The 26,167-nt window shown below is 36.9% G+C and overlaps 5 protein-coding genes, 1 long non-coding RNA gene and 1 pseudogene across 12 annotated transcripts; 4 read left to right on the forward strand and 3 right to left on the reverse strand.

The window, feature by feature from the left end:
* Nucleotides 1-1,628: 1,628 nt before the first annotated feature.
* LOC9301571 lies at nucleotides 1,629-5,182 on the reverse strand. 5 transcript variants are annotated; one of them, XM_021015983.1, is made up of 10 exons: nucleotides 4,983-5,182; nucleotides 4,822-4,885; nucleotides 4,175-4,277; nucleotides 3,966-4,035; nucleotides 3,640-3,881; nucleotides 3,065-3,181; nucleotides 2,452-2,500; nucleotides 2,054-2,328; nucleotides 1,899-1,936; nucleotides 1,629-1,822 (listed from the first exon to the last, which is right to left on the reverse strand). In XM_021015983.1, the coding sequence occupies exons 3-8, from the start codon at nucleotides 4,265-4,267 to the stop codon at nucleotides 2,057-2,059; spliced, it is 843 nt and encodes a 280-aa protein (XP_020871642.1). In that variant the 5' UTR covers nucleotides 4,268-4,277; nucleotides 4,822-4,885; nucleotides 4,983-5,182; the 3' UTR covers nucleotides 1,629-1,822; nucleotides 1,899-1,936; nucleotides 2,054-2,056. The 5 variants fall into 5 exon arrangements, with proteins under 5 accessions (XP_020871642.1, XP_020871643.1, XP_020871645.1 ...); XM_021015984.1 differs by lacking the exon at nucleotides 4,822-4,885; XM_021015986.1 differs by lacking the exons at nucleotides 4,822-4,885; nucleotides 4,983-5,182 and adding an exon at nucleotides 4,769-4,797.
* Nucleotides 5,183-5,749: 567 nt separating this feature from the next.
* On the forward strand, nucleotides 5,750-8,285 carry LOC9301572. Of its 2 annotated transcripts, none has more exons than XM_021015883.1 (6): nucleotides 5,750-6,224; nucleotides 6,392-6,597; nucleotides 6,699-6,875; nucleotides 7,005-7,160; nucleotides 7,580-7,856; nucleotides 7,944-8,285. In XM_021015883.1, exons 1-6 carry the CDS (start codon nucleotides 5,759-5,761, stop codon nucleotides 8,177-8,179), a joined length of 1,518 nt encoding a protein of 505 aa, XP_020871542.1. In that variant the 5' UTR covers nucleotides 5,750-5,758; the 3' UTR covers nucleotides 8,180-8,285. The 2 variants fall into 2 exon arrangements, with proteins under 2 accessions (XP_020871542.1, XP_020871543.1); XM_021015884.1 differs by having other exon boundaries at nucleotides 7,580-7,853; nucleotides 7,940-8,040.
* Nucleotides 8,286-8,355: 70 nt separating this feature from the next.
* On the forward strand, nucleotides 8,356-9,193 carry LOC110225833 (dirigent protein 2). The gene has a single exon (XM_021015886.1). The coding sequence runs from the start codon at nucleotides 8,458-8,460 to the stop codon at nucleotides 9,028-9,030; it is 573 nt and encodes a 190-aa protein (XP_020871545.1). The 5' UTR covers nucleotides 8,356-8,457; the 3' UTR covers nucleotides 9,031-9,193.
* Nucleotides 9,194-9,750: 557 nt separating this feature from the next.
* Nucleotides 9,751-11,502, reverse strand: LOC9299829 (probable WRKY transcription factor 4). Its single transcript, XM_002865452.2, has 2 exons — nucleotides 11,003-11,502; nucleotides 9,751-10,320 (listed from the first exon to the last, which is right to left on the reverse strand). The coding sequence occupies exons 1-2, from the start codon at nucleotides 11,435-11,437 to the stop codon at nucleotides 9,928-9,930; spliced, it is 828 nt and encodes a 275-aa protein (XP_002865498.1). The 5' UTR covers nucleotides 11,438-11,502; the 3' UTR covers nucleotides 9,751-9,927.
* Nucleotides 11,503-12,569: 1,067 nt separating this feature from the next.
* Nucleotides 12,570-13,592, reverse strand: LOC9301573. 2 transcript variants are annotated; one of them, XR_002329336.1, is made up of 3 exons: nucleotides 13,270-13,592; nucleotides 13,081-13,144; nucleotides 12,570-12,854 (listed from the first exon to the last, which is right to left on the reverse strand). It is a non-coding gene; the product is annotated as an uncharacterized LOC9301573 (long non-coding RNA). The 2 variants fall into 2 exon arrangements; XR_002329335.1 differs by having other exon boundaries at nucleotides 13,081-13,592.
* Nucleotides 13,593-15,112: 1,520 nt separating this feature from the next.
* Nucleotides 15,113-19,556, forward strand: LOC110230296 (annotated as a pseudogene).
* Nucleotides 19,557-21,124: 1,568 nt separating this feature from the next.
* On the forward strand, nucleotides 21,125-21,921 carry LOC110230299 (disease resistance protein RFL1-like). Its single transcript, XM_021032807.1, is given in 3 exon segments — nucleotides 21,125-21,211; nucleotides 21,263-21,338; nucleotides 21,341-21,921. Coding segments are annotated over 3 exon segments (735 nt in total). The 3' UTR covers nucleotides 21,913-21,921.
* Nucleotides 21,922-26,167: the final 4,246 nt, after the last annotated feature.

The following is a 26,167-nucleotide window of genomic DNA, read 5'->3' on the forward strand; positions in this document are numbered from 1 at the left end:
GACCTGATCTTTCTTATTCAGTTCATATCTTGTCCCAATTTATGCAAAAGCCTAGAGAAAATCATATGGAGGCAGCCCTAAGAGTGGTGCGTTTTCTAAAAGGAACTGCTGGTCAAGGAATTTTATTACGAGCTGATTCAAACTTGGAGCTTTCAGTGTACTGCGATGCGGATTGGGGCACTTGTCCGACAACAAGACGGTCTTTGACAGCGTACGTTGCTCTTCTTGGTGGGTCACCTATCTCTTGGAAAACGAAGAAGCAAAATGTAGTATCAGATTCTTCCGCTGAATCAAAATATCGGGCAATGTCTAAAGCAACACGAGAGATTAAATGGCTGCGTCAATTGCTAAGTGATATGGGTTTCCCGCCTCCTCAACCGATACGTTTGTTTTGTGATAGCAAGGCCGCAATTCATATAGCGGCAAATCCAGTTTTTCACGAAAGAACGAAGCATGTCGAAATAGATTGTCATCGAGTTCGTGATGCTATTAAAGATGGATTGATCACTACGGTTCATGTGCCTACAACGGCTCAGTTGGCGGATGTACTAACAAAGGCGTTGGGCAAGGTTCAGTTTAATACATTGATGTCCAAGTTGGGTGTTCTTAATATCCACACACCAACTTGAGGGGGAGTATTGGCGAATGGGCTACGTTTGTGTTATGGGCCTAGCCGACTTAGAACTTACTTGGTCGGCAAGTCTCGTCTAGGGTTTCTATGTTAAGTTCTTTGTATAAATACGTTGTACAGCCGTTCATTGTAAAGCAAGCAATTCAATATCAAACACTTTCTTTTTCTACAGAAAACAAATTCAGAAAACTCTCTTTATTAGAAATCTCGATCAAAGACTCTATTTCAAAAGGAGTTATAATCTCTTGTAAAACAAGTTATGTCTTTTCAAGAACAGAGAAAGAATTAGGGTTTTTGCATGAAAATTGTGGATCCCTTGAATAGAAGACAAAACGTTTTATTTATACTCGAGATATCTTTCAAGATAAAATCAAATTTCCTTAAATCTAGGGTTTGAATCTTCAAGTCTTCTTTATCTTCGGATTTTGACATTAGTAAAGGGAATTTTCTCATTTTTCCTCTTTTAGAAGGTCGATAACGACCTTTCCTTCTATCTGAGGGGGGTCGGCTGACGACCTCCTTGGGCCAAAGGCCCATTCACAGGTAACCGGATTTTCTCAGTTTAATTGAATTGCTCAACTAATTCGAATTCCCCTTGGTTTAGGCCAATATTATGGTGGGTACCAAACTACCAATTGCCGCATCAATAGGTGGGATGGAAACTATATCTCGGCTAACAACAAAAAAGAATTGAGGTCTCTCACTTGCAAGATTTCATTTCTCCATCTTTCACTTTTTCTTGTTCTTTTTTGTTACAAGGTCCAAAACAATTATAACCGAGAAAAAGTTGTGCACGTTGAGTGATCTGGATTATTGGGCCGATATGGATTATTGGGCCGAGATAACGCAAAGACATTGTTGGTCATTGTAACCAAACATGCCTGAGAGAGATATTTCCTATTCTCAACATTATCATTGGTCTTTGATGAATTCAACATATAGATCATTCTTGTTAGTTCCCAAATTTCATGCTATATAGTTTTGTCAATTCCCATACTGCAAAAAGTTGGCTCAGAGTTAAATGTGCCATTTATATAGAGAAGAAAGTGCTACAAAAGTATCAACAAGAAGGAAACCGAAAAACCTAAAAGAACAGACATTTCAATAACAGAGTTATGTTCAGTTTTCAATCTTCTCCACCTGAGGACTTTTGCTCATTTACATCATAGCTCAATATATTCCACCTGAGGACTGCCAAAAAGTATATCTTAGAAATTGTGTGGACGACGAATCCATCAGAAATAGCAAAAGGAAACATATATCTTACCTGTACGATATTGCGATCCAGAGGTGATATGTTCAAACCTGAACAAGTTAGATAGCTTAAACGTGAACAAGTTTATCATGACACTATCTATTCATTACTTCTATTAATAGCAAATCCTAAAGGCATTGTTTTTATCAAGTTCAAAGAAACGATACCTTTCAGATTCTTGAGGAGGATGGACGGTAAGGCTCGTATATCCAGGAAGATTTTTCTGAAGAATCAGGAGCTAATATGCCCTTCATCCACTCGAAACGAACAATCAGCTCTTCCAAGTCCAAGACAGCAGCTTCAACAGACTCTGATTCCATGATGTTCAACCGAAGAGCTCCATCTTTTTTCAACTTCTCTGTGGGTCTCTTCTTTTCTTCCTCTCTAGGTTCAGCTCCACTCTGCTCTTCTTCTTCCATTGATTTGGCCTCATTCACTTGATCTATTGTAACAGCACAAGGCAAACATTCATATACCACATAAACCAAACTATCAAGAGAAACAGAAGGAGCAAACAGCTTAAACATTGGGGAATATAGCATTGATGTAAAATAAAAAATCTAACCTTCATTCAAATGTTTCATTAGCTTAGCACATTGCCTCTTCTCCCCATCCTACAAGAAAGATGGATGGTAAAACAAGATAAGCGACCAAAAGAGTAAAGCTTAGAGTATATAAGGAATACTTTGCATCAACTAACATACCGTTTTGGATCGCTTACACTTATTTAAGGTGTAACTCATATCTGATTAACAAGATTTTAGCCGTGCACAAAGAAACGACAAGACAACTTTAGGGTATTAATAAAAGTGAATCTGCCCTTGACTGAATTGGTTTTTGTTCAAGCCATAGACTTCGACTTCAATCTAGTAATTGGAGCGGTTGTTAACGTGAGAAAGAAAGAAGGAATTAAGCAAAAAATCTCTCTTAGAGAATTAGGTTATTTGTTGGAAGTTGTTTTCTCATTAAGCAAAGAAGACCTTTATATAGGCCAAAATACATGTTGTTAAAAGGAAATATCAAAACCTAATGTAAAAAGGAAAACTCTCAAAAACAATCTAATGCTAAAAAAGGAAAAAACATCAATAAGGCAATAACCCTTGTCACTTATCAGTTTTATTTGCAGAAGACATGAGGCTTAAATAAGTTGTTTCATCTATCTTTTCTCAAATACTAACCTTAGAAAAAGGTACAGTCCAACCATCATCAAGTGACCATTCCAATGATGGTCGCAAATCCTTAGACAGGGCCTCATAGATACTCCCTTCGCCATGTGGTGGAGCCAACAATTCAATCTGCAAAATAGACCATAAAGAAACACAATAAGTTTTTACTACAAAGTTCAAAAGCCTCCATTTAATGCCACAAAATAAAGCTTAAATGGAACTTATGGAAGCAAAGAGGATACGAGCTTTAACACATATGATATGACCATAAAGTTGTCGTATCTCATCATCCTTTGTTAAAGTAAGTAAAGAGAAACTAATGAATAAAGAAAGGCATGATAGCAGAATGCGAGCATTTTGAGGACACAAACTTATCCTCAAACTTCTGTGCGTAAATTAGTTATGTTAAAAACAAAGTAACAGTAAAAGTAATAAAAACACAAGCAGACTCATCGAGAAACCATGTGATCATGCAAAACTAAGTATACAATGAAACATAGATTGCAATATAACAAGATAGAGTAGGAGTAGAGCAAAACAATTTAAAATCGATAGCAAGTTTATAGGTAATATAAACCTTTAAATACCTGTACTGATCCATTTTCTTTCACTTCCAGAACCGTCCCAGACCAATAACAATAGGCTTCCCACCAATCAACCAAATCACCAACCTTCCAATCATCATGAACAACAGCAGCTTCTTCTAGAGCACCACCCTCCTTGTTAAGGACTTCATTTTCATGACATTGTCGTGGATAGACAGGTCGAATCATTAGGTGTTTCTCACTCCCACCTTCGAGTTGTTGAAATACTTTTGTTGTATGTATACCTGAGGCATGAGGATAACAAATTCACATCTAAACATTTAACAATGGTGTATTGGTACTAAGTATATATTCAGCTTAAGAATTACTCTCTCCGGGATAATCGAGATACTCCACATCATAGAATAATGCTCTCCTTTTCTGAGATATCTTGAGAATCTGATAAACCATAAGAAAGCAAAACATTGAGTTTTTTACATAAATATGATAGTTCTAAAAGTTTTTAGAACACTTATACACATTTCAAAGTGTAATCTTAATCATTGCTTCCTTTAGAATGTAAGCAAAAAAAAAGTACCTTGCATCGAAACCAAGCACCACGATAACCCGATATAAAAGATCTTAATTCTACAGTTTGACCAACTTCAAATGGTAGATTGATTTGAGTCATTACTGTTTAACTGCATATAATCAGAATGTATTAAAATAAGTCAGATTAGGAAGATAAAAATGCCAAGCAAACATCTGAGTGTTTTTAGCTTCCCCATTCACAAGAAAATATCTATTCACTTTAAATTCACAGATCAGCTAAATATTGACTAACTCACCAAAACTCAAACAAGTATTTTACACAAGGTTAAGCTTCTGGCTTCTCTATTTCTAACAGTAGTAAAATAGAGAAAGGTAGCCTCCAAACATCACAACTTCAAAACTATAAATCGATGACACAATCACCAAGTTTATTACAAGGGGACACAATCAAGAACCTGTGTCAAAAACCAACACAAATCTGACCTAAAATCAAGCAAAATCGATACTTTTCCAGATTTTCCTCAGTCACCAGACATAATTGTGGAGAGATATCTAAAAAGAAAACCTTAAGAGTATACTTGTTAATCACCAAAGTAGTTACACTAAATCATCTAATCAGATCAATCTTTTGACATTGTACAAGATTAGAGTTTTGCTTTAGTGATAATCACAAGTAAAAGAAAAACAACAAACCTTCAATGGCTTCACAAGGAGTCTTGAAACCCAAAGCAATGTTCCTTCCCCAGATTTCTTCGAGCTAAAACACACCATTAAACCCCAATCAAATGAATCACAGAATCAGATTCGCAAAAAGAAAAAGAGAATCTATCAATTAGAGAGAAATCGATGCCTACTTGTTGTTGCCTCGCGACTTGCTCTCTTATGGCTTCAGAGATTAAAGAAGAAGAGATCGAAGAAGGAAAAAACAAACCCAACGTTGAATATCAAGATCAGTGAGTCAAGAAACACTCTCCAGAAGATCTCAGGTCGATTTTGGAGATGGATGGATAAACCTCTGATCTTATTTGTGTTGAATAAACCTCACGAACTGAATTTCTTTCCTTTAGTTATAATTGTACTTCCTCTTTTTGATTTTCCCACACGCAAACAAAACGGTAGGGCCCAATAGCAAACCCAAAAAGTTTTTGCCTGTGGGTTCGGGTGACCGGTTCCTTTTTCAGATTTCAGGTCTATTCGGGTAGGAGGACCGAGACCCATTTGGGTATTATAAAAATTCGGTTCAGATTCATATCGGTTCGATTATTTTGAATATATAATTATAATTAAATATAACTATAATTTTATTTTGAGTTTTCGGATATCTTTTCAGTTTGGATCGGATAATTCAGATAGAAAAATTCATTATCCGTATGGATTTTGTGACTATTCGGTTCGATTTCAAAATCGAATTTGTCGGATCAGTTTTTAGATTTCGGGTTTTATGCCCGGCCCTGTATAAACTTTTCTTGTACCGGTGAGGGCTTGAAAATGCTTTGGTTCAAGTTGAACCGGTTACATCGGGTTGGTTCAATTTGAAACCGGTTAAATCGGGTTAGTTCAATTTTAACCGGTTTAAATCGGGTTAGTTCAATTTGAACCGGTTTCGGATGGGTCAGTTTGATAAACACTGATGCTAAGGAAGAAGATCCTCTCTTCTACTGCGCCAAGCTCAAACCTTTTAAAGCTTTACTCTTTCATTTTCACGAAACCAATTCCAGAGATCATTATCGATCCTAAACAATTCAAAAACACAATGTTCAACACCAACAACAGTGTCTCAATCTCAGTATCTGACGACGAATCCAACGATTTGAATCGGATCCGAGCTCGAACCCGACGAAAGCGGAAGAAATTGAGTCACAGAACCACCTACGAGCTTCCTCGTCACGTTCTAAGGCTTTTCGTGAGATACTGGGTCGTATTAGTTTTTCTTCTCGCAGTTATGTTGCTTGTTTTCGAATCAACGAGGATTGGGATCAAATCTAGTGTGTTGAAGAATCCAGATTCGAGTGGAAAAGAGAGTCCTAGTAAGAAAAATGAAGGAAATTTGAATCGATTGGATCCAACTACGAAGGTTATTGGTGGTGTTAGACAACGTAAGCTTGATTTGATTTGATTATGTATGAATAAGCCATGAAATGTTAAAAAAGATAGTTTCTTTAATTTGCTATTGGCTGGTTTAAACTTGGGTATTGTTTGGTTTTATTTGTTCTGTGTTGTTGAATGATTAGTTGATAGTGTAAGTGTGTATGGATTGTGGTAGGTTGTTTGAAGCTTTTGCCACCTGAGGAGCTTGAGAATCTTGATATCTTAGAGCGTAAAGATTCAGGCACTCCGGTTAAGAGAGTTGTGTATCTAACTGATGCGGATGTGTCGATGGGTGAAATGAAAGCTGTGCGTGGTAATGGGACGCGGTTTAATTTATTCACGGGGAATCAGACTTTTGCTCAGAGAGAGAATAGTTTTCAGGTCATGATTTGGTAACTCTACAAAGCTAAGAACTTGAGTTTCCTATAGTTCTAAGAAGTTTTTGATGGATCTTGAACTGAGTGTTGATTTTATTGCATCAGGTAAGGGAAACAGTTTCTTTGCATTGTGGATTTTTTAATGAAAATGGAGGATTTAGGATTTCGGATAAGGATAAGAGGTTTATGCAAACATGTGAAGTTGTAGTCTCGACATGTGCGTTTGGTGGTGGTGATAATCTTTATGAACCTCTTGGAATGTCTAAGGCATCAAGTCAAAAGGTTGGTCACTCTGTTTATCCCCTGTCCACTGCTCTTTAACTGTTTCTCTTGCATATCGAGTATGGATTTTGATTAAATGGTTTGTCTTTCTCTGCTGTTTCCAATCCTGAATGAGTTTTGTGGATGCAGGTTTGCTATGTTGCGTTTTGGGATGAAGTTACTCTTGCAACACAAGAAGCAGAGGGTCATAAGATCGATGAGAATGATCACATTGGAAAGTGGCGTATTGTGATTGTAAAGGATCTGCCTTTTACAGACCAAAGGCTTAATGGGAAGATCCCAAAGGTACTATTCATCTACTTCAGAGGCACATGTTATTATCTGCAGTGCACGTAGCAATTTTATTCGCTGGGTTTTAACTGGTTCTGATCATGCGTTCATGCGTTCTGATCATCCTTTAACTTCTGCTTTTGCGCTTATTTGCTTATATCTCACTTCTGCTTAGAGGCTAATAACCTAAGTTTGTTTAAGAATTTGTTTCCATTACAACCAAACTTCAAACTTCTTTGATTTTCATTTTGTGCTGTGTAAAATGGTATGTGCTTGATTTGAATTAGCTCGCTGTTGTCTTTTTTTCATACATCTTTCGATCTTGTTTAAATATGGTTGGAGTCAAATATTTGAGTTTCCTTTTGCTTTCAAGCACATGTATGTATGATATAAGATGTTTTCATAAAGATTTTAATGAATCTGCATATTGTCAGATGTTGGCCCATCGCCTTTTCCCAGATGCAAAGTATTCGATTTGGGTAGACTCAAAGTCCCAGTTTAGAAGAGACCCACTAGGTGTACTAGATGCTCTTCTTTGGCGAACAAACTCAGTGCTTGCAATTTCAGAACATGGAGCTCGAAGCAGCGTATACGATGAGGCAAAAGCTGTCGTGAACAAACACAAAGCTACACCTGAAGAAGTTGAAGTCCAAATAAATCAATACCGACATGACAAATTACCCGAAGATAAAAGATTCAACGGGAAAAAAGGTAAATCTCTTTTCATCATCGGTGTTGTACCAAAGCTCCTAAACTTTGAGGATGGAAGTAATTTTTGGTTGTTTTACTTTCTTAAAGCTTTATCTGAAGCCTCTGTGATTGTGAGGGAACACACTCCATTGACAAATCTCTTCATGTGCCTCTGGTTCAATGAAGTCGTCCGCTTCACTTCGCGTGATCAATTGAGTTTCCCATACGTTCTTTGGCGATTGAAAGTTCTCAAGAACATCAACATGTTCCCTGTGTGTACACGTAAAGATCTCGTCAATAGCATAGGCCATGTACGCAAGGCTAAACCATTAGTTAGTCTATGAATGTACGTACCCTAACTTTCCAATTCATTGGTTTATTTTAGTATCGTTTTTGTATCTAGCGTGCAGACATAAAAACAGAACTGACATATTTTAAGCTGAAACCGAACTAAACCTGATCAGAATAAAAATAACAGCTTGAGGACAAAAGAAGGTAGTGGTTTAGTTATGTTGTGGAAGAAGTAGTTATACCAAAATCACTAATCTAACTTTAAAACCAAAGAGGTTTGTTGAAAGAACAGTTAGAAACTCCTCTTTGTATCTCATATTCTTCTCCGACCATGCTAACTAGAATCATCTTCCTCATCGCTGTCGCCACTGCTTTCCTCGTTGTTCTTCTACTCGCTTTATTCTCACCCGTTCCTGATTACGACCCGCCGGGATCATTCTTCTCCTTCTCCCTCTATGTTCAACAAACTCACACCCCATCCTCCTCCTATTCTTCTCGTCGGTCCAGTCAACACATAGCCCGGCCCCATGGCCAAGGAGGAGGAAAAGGAGCATTGATTTTCCGGCGTACGCTTACTGAAGGACCCGAGAATAATTCACGGATCGTGGGCAAAGCTGAGGGATTTATAATCCCACATGAAGACTTTGCTAGCTCGGATTTTAACGTGATATACTTGACGTTGGAGACTCCTGAGTACACGGGGAGTGTTAGCATTAGGAGTAGAGACATGGCACATAAATTGAAAGAGGTTATGGAGGTAGTGGGAGGGACAGGAGCTTTCGCCTTTGCCCGTGGAATCGCTATGTTTGCTGAGATTGATGATCATGAGGAAGAAGCTGTAACCACTTACCGTGTTAAGCTTCTACTTAGATTTCCACATACTTCTCACGTAGATCCACCATGATGAACACTTTTCTATTACAATACATATATTTGTGTATAAATAAAGTTATTTACTGATTTTTTTTTTTTTTGTTAAAAGGCCTTCTTAAAGTTATTTACAGATTCACTACAGATGTTTAAAGAACTCGAAGCGAGAATCAGTTTTGCTTTCTTTTTGCCGATAATTTAGGGGTGCCCAGTTCTTTTTTTTCTTTTTATCTTCGACAATTTTAACTTGATAATCCACTCAACATGCATGTCAAGAAGATACCAATCTTCATAATATCGAATAATTTGAATGGCAAAAATTTTAATTCGCATCTGAGCAAAAAATTGCTATATGAATATGATACCAGTTATTAACACTACAGGAAATGTGGGTATTAATAGCGGCCGAAAAACGCAATTATTCATCTACCATAGCGTTTCCTTAAGCGCTCTGACATCGCCCGTTATAGAAAGTCGGACACTTTTGATAGCGGTTTTGCGTTGTACAATAGTTAAGTATACAACGATAGCGTTGTCTTTTGTGCAATTGTTAATGTTTATAATAGCGTGATAAAGATGTTATTAAAACTCGTTAATTAGATTTTACCTATAGCAAAGATAGCATCTGTTTTGTGTTATTAGTTTGTTTTTAAATTATTCAAAATAATAAATAATTACGAATTATATTTTAATTTAAATGTAATATTTGTAAAAAAAAATTAATTTCGAATATTTGTAAAAAAAAAAAATACCATTAAAATGTTTAATAACCCATTTCAATTTTCATTGTTTACAAAAACCACAAACATACCTATCAATCTACCACTAACAAGCCTTCACAATCATCCCTAACATAAACACTATCATCATCAAAAGCTTCATCATCCAAATCATCGACATCCAAATCATCAATTCAGATTTCTTTCAATCATCAATTGTAGATGATTTCCGTTACTTGTCCATCAAGAGATCTCTCAACCTTCTTCTTGACAGGACATCCTGGATTAGTACACTTGTAATAGCTTCGAGGAAACTCGCTGCCTTTAACTTGCTTTTGCCCATATTTTTGCCAGTTATAACCATCATCAGCTGGTTTGTCAACATTTAGAGGGTGTTGGGACCTGTGCTCGATGATGGTCACATATGAGGTTTCTCTTTGAGCTGGTAGTGGAGCCGAGGTCGGGATCTGAGCTTGACCCGATGAAAATGATTGAACTTGAGAGGAAGGAGGGTACTCTGTTTGTGGTTGCATATTGGCATTGGCTTGAACTGCTTGAGCAGTGACTTGAGCTAGAGCTTGCTGATGTGTCATTCCATATGATCCCTGCACATTGTTACATTGATTTCGGGTTAGAACAAGAACCGCAAAAACAAATCCGATCCGAGCACACACCAAAATAGGTAAGACAGATTCAGAGTCAAGACAAAGTAGAGCCAGAGACACAAAACATGCTAGTTACCCCAAAGTCAAACAACCTAGATAACCCTATCAAAAGAGAATATAGTAAAGGCCTGTCTAAAGCAACCATCTCGACTAAAGAACACACATTGTTCCCATAATCAACCATATCAGGTCATAAGAACAGGATTTTTCGGTTATGGCACCAAGATATCTTCCTGAGGATTTATATAAAAACCTTGAGCAAGCCCAAATCTTGATGAGTATTTTGATCCACAATCTCCTGAAAGTTCCTACCTTTTCAATACAGTTGAGTTGCAAAGTTCCTTCCTTTAGGAGAAATCCTCTAATCTCTAATAAGCCCTAATACAATCCTAATCTCATAATCTCCAATTTTGACCTAAGATAATTCCAGCAAAATGGTTACAAAATCTATAATTTGTTGGAATAAACCTAGATTTGCTAAGAACAACGTGTTATTTGTTTCCACAGCAGCCAACAAAACAAAAACAAGAAACATCTCAACAAAGAAAAGACACAAACACACAGTTTCCATAAATAGATTTTTAAACTTTAACCAAACCAAAAAAGATAAAAAATTGTTAACCTGAACGGGAGAGAAAAGACCCAAAAAGCTTGGTGAATCCATCAACAAGGCCGGACTTAAACCAGGCGGTACGGTGAACATCGACGGCGATTGAGATTGAGAAATCATCAAACCGGTTGGTCTGTTTTGCTTGAATCTCGGGTCAACATCACCACTAGAGCTATTAGTCCCTTCACCAATTCTTTGGTAATCACTAGCCGTCGCAGCAGCTGCAGTCGCGGGAGAAGTCATGGCTCCAGCAAGGAGCTGAGAGAAAGACCTAAACTCATCGGAATCAGAGAACATATTAGAGACCAGAGTCATCGGACCAGGACTAAATCCAACGCCACCGTTAAAGAACATCTCACTAAACGGCCGTGGAGGAAGAGATAAAGTCGGACGCGACGGAGCTCTGGTAGACTTCGATGTCGACGGAGCTTCTTCCTTTTCCGACATCGATCCAACAAAAAAATTAAGATTTCTTTCAATCAGATAATATAAGTCAGCTCGATAGAATTAATTGTATACCTTGGCAGCGAGATCCACGTCTTATCCATTTGGTCACGATGGAGATGAATCCGTTCTGAAATGATGAACTTTTGGTAAAATCGAGTTGGGGAAGTTGTGTTCTCTGAAAATTTGTGTTCTGAAATGATAAACCCTAAAAAATGAACGGCTGGGATCAAAATTAGTGAAACGAATCAACGGTCTAGGTTCAATAAGCTTGCAATCTCGGTAGTTACTGCTTATTGGCTAAGAACATGAACGGCTCAGATCAAATCAGCGAGAGAGATCAACGGTGTATGTTTCGCCTAAAGTGTAATCTCTGTAGTCTTAGCTTATTGGCTAAGAACATGAACAGCTCAGATCAAATCAGCGATACAGATCAAGGGTGTATATTAATCGCGTCAACAATAAGAAAGGACGGCTCAGATCAAAGTCGGCGCGATCTAACGGTGCAGGATTCGTCCCACAATGTAGGAGGTGAGTTCTCATTGGCTAGTAATGAAAAAATCATAAAATTATCATATAAAATTTTTTATTAATGAAAAAAATATAAATTATTTCCTTAAAAATACAATATATGTATTTCAATTTTTAGAATATTTTTTCTTATAAGTATAAAATTTTAAAATTAAGAACAATTAATATAGGTTAGTATTCCAACTATCTAACTTATATGTTCATATACACTAAGGCATAGTTTAGGGTTTAGGGTTTAAACTTTGGAATTTAGATTTTTTTACTCAAGTATTTATGTTTTATAGTTAAAACTTTAATTTAGAGTTTTAAAGATTTAATTTAATTAGGATTTTAACTTTAATTTAGAGTTTAAGGTTTAGGGTTTAGGGTTTAGGGTTAAGGGTTAGGATTTAGGGTTCACATTTCACAAAAAAAACATTAAAAACTTTTCACTTCAATTTTATTTACAAATTATGAACATATGAGATATTAGAGTATAATTGAAAAATAGTGAAATGTGTTTCAAGATTGAACCCTATACAGATTGTTATTAATTAATATTTCTAAGATTGTTGTTTGAAGATTTTTGGAAATATTATATGGATATAGATGATAAGAGTACATATGTGACAGAGATTTATACAATAAAATTAAAACCATAAAAATACATTATTGAAACATAAACTCGTCTTCTGACATAGAATTAAGTTTATATGTGGTTGAGTTAAAAAGTTGCAGATCGAGTTAATAGCCTAAAAACTCTAAGACGAACAAGATTTTTTCTCGTTTGATTCACTTTGTCATGAACCTCCATCTCTTGCTCAAAGACGTAATCTAACTCGAGTTCTTGAAACCATCTAATGCAAAGCCTAAGCCTTTTTACATATTCGATCATATTCTCACATCTCTCCTGCAAAGAAAAACAAAAAACAACATCCAAAGGTAAACAGTTCATATCCGAAGGAAGTACTCATTGAATCAAGAATCTAAAGCTTCACAATCTTGAGTAAAGCCACAAGTTCTTCTTTTTTTTTTTTTTTTTTTTTTTTTTTTTTGTAATTTCCATGAGACAATACAAACTTTGAAGCAAGTATCATCAAGTTCAATCTGAAATCAAGGAAAAGAAGAAGAATCACCAAGATTGTTGAATGTATTGAGCCTTGAGTCTGTGATGCAATGAGAATTGTTGAATGTATCACCCTGTTTCACAATGAGAAACCAAAATCAGAGATTCAATGCGATCAGTTCTTACAATATTTGCCTGCATTTATAACCAAATAACATCAGCTCTCTCAAACAATATTTAGACACGAGGTTAGAGATACCTTTAAGGACACTAGCTCTCTCAAACACATGCCTTGTCCATATCACAACAATACAACCATATCTCCACCACCGAGTATACAATTTGTGATAAAGAGTTCAAAGGATCAAACACTCAAATAACAATGACAGCCTACTCACATCAACACACACGAGAAAGAAAGTAAACAAACAAAGACTAAGAAAATAATAGCTTACAAAATAAACAAGTGGTGATCTTGATGATTTGAAGACTATCTACAAAAGAATTAGAAACTTTTAAAATCGAAATCCCACATATCTATTAGTTCTTCTAAGTACAAAATTCAGCTGCAAGAACACTCAAATATATATATCAAGAAATACCGCTTTAGATGACGATTGAGAGGGAACGAAACGGAGATAGATTGAGATCGAGAATGAAAGTAAGAGGAACATGACTGTGATTGAGAGATCGAGACAGAGATGGAGTAACGAGTCTGATTGAGAAATCGGGACAGAGATGGAGGATCGAGAGTTGATATCGGGATAGAGATGGAGGATCAAGAGTTGCCAAAAGAAAAATTGAAATGAGATAGAGGTGTCGAATGGGAAAGAGATAGAGACGTGAACCCTAATTTTTTACCACATACCTTTGAGATATCCCAAAAAAATTTTAGTTGGGCGGGCATCAATTTATTTTATTTTATTTTCGCGGTTAACATACCATAGCATTCCAAATTTTGTATAGAGAGATGGATAGCCAAATTCTTAAGCGGGAACCACATCACTTTTGCCGCTCAATATATTATAGCGTTTTATATTTCACAAACGCTATGAAAGAAAGAGGCAATAATCAAACATAGCATAACCATCTAAACCGCTATCTTCAACTGCTATCAATACTTGCTTTTCCTGTAGTGTAAGATTTGAATCCCATATCAAATATATACTTGTATATATATTAATGAATTAAGACAAAAAATAAAGCCACACACAATTTAGTTGTTCACTTTCAACGTAAGAGTTACGTCTATTTTACCTCTTTGCGGATTTTATTATGATCAACGATGGGAGGTTGTTTTTCGGTTGTGTGTTTGCGGGTTATGTTCTAGGAACTTAAAATCGAGTTATGGTTATGGGAAAAGGGTTTGTTTGATGTTAAAAGAGGTTAATGATCTCATGCTTGAGAAAGGTTTTACAATTTTTGTTAAGCCAGCTACAACATCTATGGGAGATGATGTTAATCAAGAAGGTGTTTAATACTAACTAAATCAATAGTTAGATATTAAACACAAGTTACTTATATTGAGAAACCGCCGGTCTGAGACACCCGCCTGGCTAGGCAAAGAGATCCAAACTGGCAGGGACAAGTATAAACTCGCCTGTCTGGGACACCCGCCTGGCTAAGACCTGCCAGTCTCCTCTATGTCATTTTAACCTAATCTCTTTTATATATAAAGGTTGTACCACCATTGTAAAGTTTTCAACACAACTTTTAATCAATACATTTCATACCTTTTCTCTCCATTTCTAGTCATGAGTGTCGACACATTTCCTTCTTAATCTTCTATTCTTATCATGGTATCAGAGCCAGGTTGTGATTCTTGAGTCTTAATCTTGGTTTCTTTGTTCGATTCTTAAGCTTCTTCTCTTTCGATTCTGCTGGTTTCTTCTTTTCCTGATTCTTCTGGGTATTTTGCGATTTGGTTTTTCATAAAGTTATCAGCTTGTGAAGGACTCTTGTGACTAATCTGTGGTAACTCTGGTCTGGGTTTAAAGCTTGGGCATTTCTAAATTTCTAGAGCTTTCGTCTTGTAGTGTGTCTGTTTGGGTTTCTAATCGGCGAAAGGCTACGAATCTGGTTGGAAGACTTAAACTTTGAAGATGTCTGTCACGATTTATGATGGAAAGATGAATGATACCTTCAACGACTTGAAGCTTGCGGTCACTCTGAATGGGAACAACTTTCTGTTATGGAAGCGGACTACTTTGAACGTGTTAGGAGGAAGGAAACTCACAAAACACATTGAGTCCACCTATGAGGAGCTAAAGGCAACTGATGAAAGTTTAGATGAGGGTACTTGGAAACAATATGATCTGAATGTGCTTAGTGCTCTACACTGCTCACTAGAGGCGTCAATCCTAGAGGGTTATTCGTATTGTGAGACGGCTAAGGAGTTGTGGGATACTCTCACAAGCGTATTTGGCAACGAGTCTAACTTGACTCGGGTTTATGGTATCAAGAAAGCTCTTGGCAATCTGAGCCAAGAAGAGAGTGATTTCAACACTCACTTTGGGAAGTACAGATCTTTGGTTGCTGAGCTAGAGATGTTAAGACCCTTCACCACTGATGCAAAGACGCTCAAGGAGCGTAGAGAGCAAGATCGTGTGTTTGGGCTATTGTTGTCACTTAACTCAAGCTATACTGATGTAATCCAACATATTCTAAGGGAAGACAAGAGTCCAACTCTAGAACAAGTATGTGCTAAGATACAAAAGGAGTATGGTACTCATGAGTTGTTTGGCACCAAGAGCACAAGTCTCCCTACAGCTAACAAGGTGGGATTTGCGAAGCAAGGAGACAAGAGGACATTGGTTTGTGAGCACTGTGAGAAGAAGGGCCACCTCAAGGACAAATGCTGGATACTACACCCCCATTTGAAGCCAGATAAGTTCAAAAAGGACAAGGCAAAGGCTAACGTGGCAGAAACAAGCGGAGGCTCCGAGAATGGCAAAAGGGCCATTGTGAAATACAGTCATCATGAGAAGGCGTTGCAAGCTACACAAGACAAGAGTTCTGCTTCCACTTCTCAAGAGACCATTGTGATGAACAAAGCCGATCTAGAGAGCCTTCTTCAATCCATTGCCTCCAAATTACATCCCGGCGGTATCTCTCTCTTTTCTTCTAATTCTAGTGATTTAAACTCATTAGTATTGGACTCAGGAGCTTCTCATCATATGATTAGTAATCCTAAGTTGTTAGAGAACATTAAACCGGCTTTAGGGAATGTTAAGGTTGCAAATGGTCATAACGTGCCAATAGAAGGTGTAGGTTGCATCAGTTTGTTCAATAAGAAATCTAGTGCTTTCTATATGCCTAAGTTCACTTCAAATCTTCTTTCTGTTAAGAAAACGAATAAGGACTTGAACTGTTTAGCTATTTTTAGTCCTAACGACGTGAAGTTGCAGGATATTGAGAGTGGAAAAGTGTTTGGGCAAGGAAGCACCAAGGATGACTTATATGTGTTTCAAGACATCTCTTTAAATTCTGTTTCTAAGAATAATGTTTCTTCTATCTTTGCAAATTTTGTTAAGACATCGGTTGTATTGTGGCATGAGAGACTTGGCCATCCACATTCTCGAGCTTTAAGTTTGTTAATGCCTGGCTTTTCTTATGATTGTTCAAACTGTGAAGCATGCATTTTGGGTAAACATTGCAAAGTAGTTTTTCCCAAATCCAATACGATTTATGAGAAGTGCTTTGACCTAGTGCATTCCGATATTTGGACTTCACCATGTGCATCTAGAGATAATCATAAGTATTTTGTCACATTCATAGATGAGAAATCTAAGTATACTTGGGTAACTTTGCTTCCATCTAAGGATAGGGTTTATGATGCATTTTTAAACTTTCAAAACTATGTGACTAATCACTTTGATGCCAAGATTAAAATCCTAAGAACAGATAATGGAGGTGAATATACAAGCACCAAGCTAAAAGAACACTTGGAGAAATGTGGAATCCTACATCAAACGAGTTGTCCATACGATCCTCAGCAAAATGGAGTTGCAGAGAGAAAGAATAGGCATCTTATGGAGGTGTCAAGAGCTATGTTGTTTCATAAGCATATGCCAAAACGGTTTTGGGGAGATGCGGTTATGACGGCATGTTATCTCATCAACCGAACACCAACCCGTATCCTTAATGATCAATCTCGTTTTCAAGTCTTAAATAATCAGAATCCTAACATTGATTATTTAAGAGTATTTGGAAGTCTTTGTTTTGTGTTTGTCCCAGGTGACTTAAGAAACAAGCTGGAACCCAAGAGTACCAAGTGCGTATTCATTGGATACTCAACAACTCAGAGGGGTTACAAGTGCTTTGATCCAGTCAACAATAGATATTATGTATCTAGGGACGTCAAGTTCATGGAAGACAAGACTTATTTTGGAGAAAAGAGTTGGGAAAATGTGAAAGATTTGCCTAATTCGACTTCAGATAGAGCTAAAAGTCTCCGACATATTCTAGAGCATTTGGGTAATGTTAGTTCTTCACAAGAAGATGTGGAAGCTACACCAAATGTGGATACCAATGAAGCTCAAGAAAGTGGTGATAATGCAACACAAGAACCTCGGGATATCCAACAAGAGAGTGGTAGAGAAGAAGGGGTAAGTGAAGAAGTGGAAGAGAAAGATCCATCTAGTGAAGGTGAAATTATTGAATCATCAAGCGGAGATGAGACTTATCAAGCTCCACCAGTAACACGAGATCCAATCTACACTCGGGAGAATCCAAGAAGGGGTACAAGAGAAAGGAAATCGAAGAAGTGCCACTATAATTGCCAAGCCGTGGCTCATCCAATTCAAGCGACATGTTCGATTGACCTTCTTCCCGAAGAACATAAGGCTTTTATCAGTAAACTAGATTTGGAATTTGTACCACAAAGCTATGAAGAAGCTAAGGAAATAAAGGAATGGACTAATGCTGTGGATGATGAGGTTCAGGCTATGGTAAGGAACCATACATGGGATGAAGAAGAACTTCCACCAGGGAAGAAGTGTGTGAGTTCAAAATGGGTTTCACCATAAAGTATAAAAGTGATGTTGAAATTGAGAGATACAAGGCTAGACTAGTGGCAAGAGGGTTTACTCAGACCTATGGTGAAGACTATAGAGAGACTTTTGCACCAGTAGCTAAGCAACACACGGTAAAGGTTGTCCTTTCTCTAGCGGTGAATTTGGATTGGGAATTGTGGCAGATGGATGTCAAGAACGCTTTTCTTCAGGGGGAGTTAGAAGAAGAAGTGTATATGACACCACCTCCGGGCTTAGAGGATACAGTAGCTCTAGGAAAGGTTTTAAGACTTCGAAAAGCTATATATGGCCTCAAACAATCCCCAAGAGCTTGGTACCACAAGTTGAGTTCAACCTTGCTTAGAGAAGGCTTCAAAAGGTCACATTCGGATCACACTTTGTTCACTAAACAAGATAATCAAGGAATCGTAGTAGTGTTGATCTATGTTGATGACTTGATTATCTCGGGCAGTAACAAAGAAGGTATCCAAGCTATTAAGTCTTCTTTACACTTGGCTTTTGATATTAAAGATTTGGGTGTTTTGAAGTATTTCTTAGGGTTTAGGACTAAATCCTTCCTACTCCGGAAGCTGGATCTGGAAAAAGCTATGCAAGCTTCGGGTTTTGGCCCGTCCTTTTGTTGTGTGTGAGATTGGTACCGGTCAAACTGCTAGCTTTTGGCAGGACAATTGGACTGGCCTGGGCCCTCTCATTGAGATTACTGGACCAACTGGCCCGCAGGTTGTAGGGCTTCCTTTGAACTCTTTGGTTAGGGATGCCCTTAGAGGGAGAGGCTGGTGGCTCTCATCTAGTCGTAGCAGAAATCACATCATCACTTTGCTAAAGGACTCTTTGCCTAATCCTGAAAGTATGATTGATAGTTTGCATGATGATCTATATCTTTGGAAACCGGATCACCATGCACCATCAACCATTTTTTCAACGGCAAACACTTAGAGCGCGCTTAATCCCATTGGGGTTCCTGTTACATGGCACAAGTCGGTGTGGTTTAAAGATCATATTCCTAAGCATGCTTTCATCTGTTGGGTTGTGGCTTGGAATAGGTTGCATACTAGAGATAGGCTGAGAAGCTGGGGTCTCTCTATATCTCCTTCTTGTGTTCTTTGCAATTCTTCACTGGAATCAAGGGACCATCTGTTTTTTGACTGTGGATTTAGTGTGCAGGTTTGGAGGTACTTTACTACTAAAGCTAATCTCAACCCACCAACTCCTTTCATGGCGTGCCTCTCTTGGGTCAAGTCGGCTTCTCGGGACAAAAATATTGCTTTGATCATAAAGCTTATCTTCCAAGCTTCGATCTATCTCATTTGGAAGGAACGCAATCTAAGGATTCACACTTCTTCTTCCACTACTCCTATTGTCACCATCAGAGCGATAAAACTCCTTCTGCGTGCTCGCCTGGATCCTTTGTCTAGGAGGCAGCGGAATGCCAGCCCGGGTAATACTTTGCTGTCCTCTTGGTTCAGATTTTTTAGTTGAGATTTGCATCGTTCTGTTTTTTCTACTGCATCCTTGTGGGCTTCGGCCTTCGGCCTTCTGTGGTCTGTTGGTCTCCTGGGGCCTGCGTGCCTGGCTTTGGGCTTTGCCCTTGTAATTTGGGGCCTGCGTGCCTTTTTTCGGCTTTTGCCTTGTATGTTGGGCCTGCGTGCCTTTGTTGGCCTTTTGGCCTTGTATGTTCCTCTTTGGTTTTTTTAATGAAAAAAAAAAAAAAAAAAAAAAAAAAAAAAAAAGTATTTCTTAGGGATCGAGGTGTGTAGATCCAAGGAGGGACTGTTTCTCTCACAAAGGAAATATGCTCTTGATCTTCTAAAACTTACAGGGAAGCTTGGAGCTAAACCAGTTGATACACCATTGGAGCAAGGTTACAAGGTCAATCGAAAGGGGGAGAAAGATGACACTCCTTATCATTGCCCAGAACAATACCGAAGACTCGTTGGTAAGCTTATATACTTGACATATACTCGACCTGACTTGTCTTTTGCTGTGAATCAGGTAGCTCAACACATGAAAGAGCCCACTGTTTATCATTGGAGCTTGGTGGAGAGAATTCTGAGATACATCAAAGGAAGTCCTGGCAAAGGCATATGGATGGGAAGAAACTCTAGCACATAAATTGTTGGATATTGTGATGCAGATTACAATGGCGATCGCAACACAAGACAATCAACAACTGGCTTTTGTACATTCATTGGTGGGAATCTTGTGACTTGGAAGTCGAAGAAGCAGAAAGTGGTCTCTTGTTCGAGTGTTGAGGCAGAGTATAGGGCTATGAAGAAACTCACAAACGAGTTAACATGGCTAAAGGCTTTGCTGAAGGACTTTGGGATCGAGCAGAAGACTCCAATCACCTTTCATAGTGACAATCAAGCGGCGATCCATATTGCTACAAACTCAGTGTTTCACGAGAGGACTAAGCATATAGAGACCGACTGCCACAAGACTCGGGAGAAGATCGAAGATGGTACTATCTTACCTTGTTACACCAAGAGCTCGGACCAATTGGCCGACATATTCACCAAGGCAGCAAGTACCCAAGTTTTCGAATTTATCCATGGCAAACTTGGGCTTGTAGACCTCACACATCCTTGAGATACCTCTCCACTTATGTCAGTAATACTCTTTTTCCCTAAGATCGGTTTTGTCCCACGTGGTTTTCCGATCTTAGGTTTTTAATGAGGTTACTAGCATAAGTGTCAAGTTTATACCAATGAATATTGTAGTATAAACTTGAGGGGGAGTGTTAATCAAGAAGGTGTTTAATACTAACTAAATCAATAGTTAGATATTAAACATAAGTTACTTATATTGAGAAACCGCCGGTCTGAGACACCCGCCTGGCTAGGCAAAGAGATCCAAACTGGCAGGGACAAGTATAAACCCGCCTGTCTGGGACACCCGCCTGGCTAAGACCTGCCAGTCTCCTCTATGTCATTTTAACCTAATCTCTTTTATATATAAAGGTTGTAGCCACCATTGTAAAGTTTTCAACACAACTTTTAATCAATACATTTCATACCTTTTCTCTCCATTTCTAGTCATGAGTGTCGACACATTTCCTTCTTAATCTTCTATTCTTATCAGATGAGAGGCCACTACAACCAAATATTGTTGGACAAGAGGATTCTTGAAAGCGCGTGTAACCGCCTCTTGGAAGCTGAAATCAAATTTGTGGGAATGTACGGTATGTGCGGAGTAGGAAAAACAACTCTACTTTAACAGATCAATAATGAGCTTCATAGTAGAAGGTATAGATTTGAATTGGTGATATGGGTAGTTGTGTCTAAAGATTTAAGGGTCCCATGATTCAAGAAAAATTTGTTGAAAAACTAGGCCTTCGTGGAGAAGAATGGAACCAAAAAGAGGAAAGCGAGAAGGCCATTGCTATTCATAATGTCATGAAGAGAAAGAAATATCAGTACTTCTTGAATGACATATGGGAGAAAGTGGAGTTAACAAAAATTGGAGTCCCAAATCCAACAAGAGAAAACGAATGCAAAATAGCATTCACTACTCCTTCTTGGGAAGTGTGTAGAAGGATGGAGGTCTATGATCCAATAGAAGTCAAATATTTAGCAAAGGATGTTGCTTGGAAATTGTTTAAGAAGAAAGTTGGAGAAAACCTATTTATAAACGATCCAGAGATCCGCGAACTAGCAAGAGAAGTTGTGAGATAATGTTGTGGACTACTGTTGGCTCTACAAGTCATTGGCGAGACCATGTCATACAAAACAAAAATTCAAGAATGGAAATCCTTAGTTGACGATTTGAAACTTTCCTCAGTATTTTCATTTATGGAAGAGCACATTCTTCCGATTCTAAAGTATAGTTTCGACGATTTGAAGCACGAAAGTGCTAAGTTGTGTTTATGATACTGCGCCCTATTTCCTCCAAATTTTACATTGCAAAAATCTAGTTTGATAGATTGTTGGGTATGCGAGGAATATCGACATTAATCAAGGTATCAATAGAGCTACAAACCGAGGTTTTGAGATAGTTGGTGTTCTTTCTCGGGCAAAATTATTGATGGAAGATGGTGGAAGTAAGCAATATGTTGAAATGCACGACGTCATCCGCAAAATAGCTATGTGGATAACATCTAATTTTGGAAATGATAAAGAACGATGGGTTGTGCAAGCAAATACTAGATAATGTGATGTGCCAGCAGTCAATGCTAGATAATGTGATGTGCCAGCAGTCATCTAATTTCATTGATTGATAATTGTATTAGAGAGTTATCTAGCAGCCGAAAATGTCCTCAACTCAGAACTCTCTTGCTCCACAATAACCATAACTTGGAGCATATATCCGGTGAGTTCTTTTGATATGCCAGCATTAATTGTTTTGAATCTATCGTCTAACTACCTTGAAAATTTGCCAGAGTAACCATCAAATCTCATATATTTGTGATATCTAGATTTATCATTGACAGAAATAAAGCTATTGCCTATTGGTCTACGAAATCTGAAAAATTTGAATTTGGAACTGATGAATAATATTCTTAAAAAAATTGGTGAGATAGCACATGTATTAAGTCTGAGAGTGTTGAGGCTTCTAAATTCCAAGTGCTTGATAGATCGTTACACAATGATTAATTTGGAGGAATTGAAGAATTTAGAGTGGTTAACCATAGACATCTCCTAAAGTTCGGCTTTGAAATGAATAGGAAGTGCCTACAAGCTAGCAATTTTGCATTCAACAACTAATAATAATTATTTCACCACATGTCAGCTTAATATTATTTATTAGAATTAGAATATTGATATATTAAAATTTATTATTAGACAACCCCCATGGAATATAATTATTAGAATATATTACTTTGAAATAATTTAATAATATGTGATGTTTTTATTTATTTCATTATGATGAGAAAATATAAAATTTTATAGATTTTTAAATTAAGTTACCGTAAATAATTTTTTTTTTTTACTTTAAATGATGTAAACAATTCATAGACAAAATATAGACATATTTTGTTCTTATTAAGTGAATTTGATTAAAGATGATCATGTATACTTATAGTTAGAACCAATATATTTAAAGGGATTTGACATATAGACGACATATGTCGAGAAGGGAGATGTCGTATGTCAGCTTATTAAAGTTTGTGTTTAGGACGAACCTAACTTTATTATGTAAGATAACATCTCAAATGAAGATTACTGATATCGGTCAAATTGCCTAAAAACCACTCTCTCAAATAAGAGATCATCTGTAACACTTTAAGGTTGGATTCCACAAAACTCCCGTGTTCACACAATAAACTAACAGGTTTACGAATTAAGCTAAACATAATAAGAATATTCAAAATAAAGAAAACAATTAAAATCGGATTTTAAATCAGACGAGGAAAACGTCATGCTTAGAAAATTTCTCATGAAATATCAGAATTGTAGATCTAGCAATAAATTATAAATTATTGAAGAACCGTTTTAGAACTCAAATCACAAAACTATAATCAACCAACTCTCGTCTGTATTGACTATATGCCTAATAGCAGGAATTCTAACTCTCGTATGTATATCCCTAAAACTAAACAAGCATTAAGATCAGGTTCAATATGTTTACAAAAGTATCTAGACCAACTCTCTTTTTATGTAGCTACTTCTGCGCACCTAAGATAGTTCCAGTAATAAGTACACTCTGGTGTCTAACCTATTATCCTAAGATCAAATTCTAGGTGATTAATCTAGAATTAGCATTAAGAACAATCAAAAGTGAAGAATTCTATAGATTTTATCCTAACAGGTTATCGAACTACTAAGTCATCTAAATCTCTAATGAGAATCCCTAAACCTAACAAGCAAACTACTCAGACATGGATATTGAAACGAACAACATGACGGAATAGAATTGCATTAAGGAATTAAGAGAAGAAGTAAAAGAGTTTAAGAAATCTTCATCAGAGGGGAGCTCTCTCTCCAATGATCTCCCAAAGGGTTTAAACTCCAAAGAATACAATACAAATCCCTACAAATCTATTTATATGTTCTTAAAAACATGTAGGGAATTCTTTAAAAATAAAGAAACGTTTTGGGGCGATTCTGCAAATCTTCATAACCTCAAAGACATGTGAAACTGAATTGCCGTCAGGTATTGGTGTCGACTGACACCAGGGGTAGTGTTGACCGACACCAGAATTGGTGTTGATCGACACCCACACCAAGATTGGTCTCAGGATTGCTTTTGTAGCATAACTTCTCGGTTTTGCTCCAGAATGATCAATTATATCCAAATTGATCCCGTACGTACCTTAACCTGAAAAAGACTCTAAATACAATAGTTATATCATGGTTAAAAACCATAAAAACCATGATATATCAATTACTATATATTACTGTTAAGTTTGATTATTATTATTAATTAGATTTGTAATTTTTAATGTTCAGGTTTTCTTCAAAATTACAAATCTAATGAAAAATAATTTTTGTTCTGCTATAGGTTGTAGTCTTCGAGATGAGTGAGCATCACGTTTTTTTTAATGAGTGAAGGTAAATCATTACACCATCATTTTTTGTTTAGTTTACTTATATTAAAACAAAAAAAAATTATGCGTATATATTTATATTCGAAAAATTTAATTCTCGACCATAGGTTTTAGTTATTTCCAAATGAAATTTTTTTTTTAATGAAAGTTAACTCACCGTTAAATTTGTGGTGTTAAATAAATATAATTTAAAAGTTAATGTATTTTTATGGAAAAAAAATGATGTATTAGAATGGATATGAGAAAAGATAGTATATTAAATTAGTAATTAAAATTAATGTGGTGTATTAATAGAAATGGGATTTAGTATGTACTGAGGTCCATTTGTTTTTTTAATTAATTATATGTATAAATATATGTATTTATCAATAACATCCTCTCTTTTCTTCATCGAACCTCAATTCTCAATCGAATCTGGTATTGGGATTTTTGTCTAAATTAAGTAAAAAAAATGTCCCTCGCAATGTCAGTCGACAACGGCGCACCGGTGACCAAGGACACCATACAAAAGTAGCCCAATGTCTTACAAGAAGAGCTTAAGAAGATTGACGTTGAAGTTACCACGGCGGAGGAGAATTACAACTCCCTCGCGCGGGCTTTCTAGTCTCTTCAATCCAATAATGCAATTATTCGTAAAACATTTGATGTTCAACTAGCTGAGCTCGCTGAGTCGGCAAGTCTCAAAAGTAAAATCACCGACATAATCTGATGATACATCCTTTTGTTTTTGTGTGGGTGTGTGGTTTGAGTGTTTTTTGGAATTTGATGGAAATGCTTGTTTGATGTAGATAAAGAGCTTTCTAGACTTAGTGTGACTAACTGATAAAATGTCTACGGATGTGTTGAACCTGTTTCACTCCATGCAACAAGTGATAGAGTCGCTAGAGCAGATTAGAAAGACAACTACAATTATTTATAGCGATTTGCTGAAACCCGTGAGTGAGTCGTCCCTATTTTTTGCCACATTGAATGATTTGATTTTTACAACTGTGTAGCTAACCCTAATTTATTTTTCAATACGATGAAGAACCGGGAAGACTTGGACTTAACCCATTAAAAGTCCAAATGTCATCCACTCTTGCTATAGTGTATGGGATCTCTATATCCTTATACTACTCCATGGAAAGACTGAAATCTTTCCAAGAAGCAATCACTGATTAACAAAGGGAAATCAAGGCCTACACATATGCATTAGCTTCTTCCCAATGAGTTTTTTTTTTTTTTCTTTCTTTTTTGTCACTTTACCATTTTCATTTCATCTGTTTGATAAAACAAAGATTATCTATTAATTGTTTCTATTTTTTAAAGGTAATTCATATCATTAACCAAGACTAATTCCCGATTCTAAAACGTTTCTTGCCGGCGACTTGATATATATTATATTCAAGATGACACAACCTGATTTCGACTTCGTTGACGAAGTTCTGGACTATGTCGAGCTGTGCCAGCTTCAATACATTTTTGCTCTGGTCCCAAACTTGGACATAACTATCATTGGTTGCAAATATAACATCCAATTTGCACATTCGGCTGCAAACAAAGTAATGTTTGATCAAATAAAATATTTGTTCTCTATCTAGATTCTTCAAATAATACTGTTTATTTTTCGGTTCTTAGGATCACGTACAGAAAATGTC

The sequence above is a fragment of the Arabidopsis lyrata genome (assembly GCF_000004255.2).
Source record: "Arabidopsis lyrata subsp. lyrata unplaced genomic scaffold ARALYscaffold_8, whole genome shotgun sequence".
In the NCBI taxonomy this organism is placed as follows: domain Eukaryota; kingdom Viridiplantae; phylum Streptophyta; class Magnoliopsida; order Brassicales; family Brassicaceae; genus Arabidopsis; species Arabidopsis lyrata.

Bases quoted from the DNA above. Each gene is read 5' to 3' on its own strand.
- LOC9299829 (XM_002865452.2), bottom strand. From the start codon at position 11,437: ATGTCGGAAAAGGAAGAAGCTCCGTCGACATCGAAGTCTACCAGAGCT. The intron at 10,321-11,002 runs GTTAACAATTTT...AACAATGTGCAG, and splicing joins GTCTTTTCTCTCCCGTTCAG to GGATCATATGGAATGACACA.
- LOC9301571 (XM_021015984.1), bottom strand. From the start codon at position 4,267: ATGACTCAAATCAATCTACCATTTGAAGTTGGTCAAACTGTAGAATTA. The intron at 3,882-3,965 runs GTAATTCTTAAG...CTCATGCCTCAG, and splicing joins TCTCGATTATCCCGGAGAGA to GTATACATACAACAAAAGTA. The intron at 2,501-3,064 runs GTTAGTATTTGA...TCTTTCTTGTAG, and splicing joins GGACTGTACCTTTTTCTAAG to GATGGGGAGAAGAGGCAATG.
- LOC9301572 (XM_021015883.1), top strand. From the start codon at position 5,759: ATGCTAAGGAAGAAGATCCTCTCTTCTACTGCGCCAAGCTCAAACCTT. The intron at 6,225-6,391 runs GTAAGCTTGATT...GGATTGTGGTAG, and splicing joins TATTGGTGGTGTTAGACAAC to GTTGTTTGAAGCTTTTGCCA. The intron at 6,876-7,004 runs GTTGGTCACTCT...TTGTGGATGCAG, and splicing joins CTAAGGCATCAAGTCAAAAG to GTTTGCTATGTTGCGTTTTG.
- LOC110225833 (XM_021015886.1), top strand. From the start codon at position 8,458: ATGCTAACTAGAATCATCTTCCTCATCGCTGTCGCCACTGCTTTCCTC.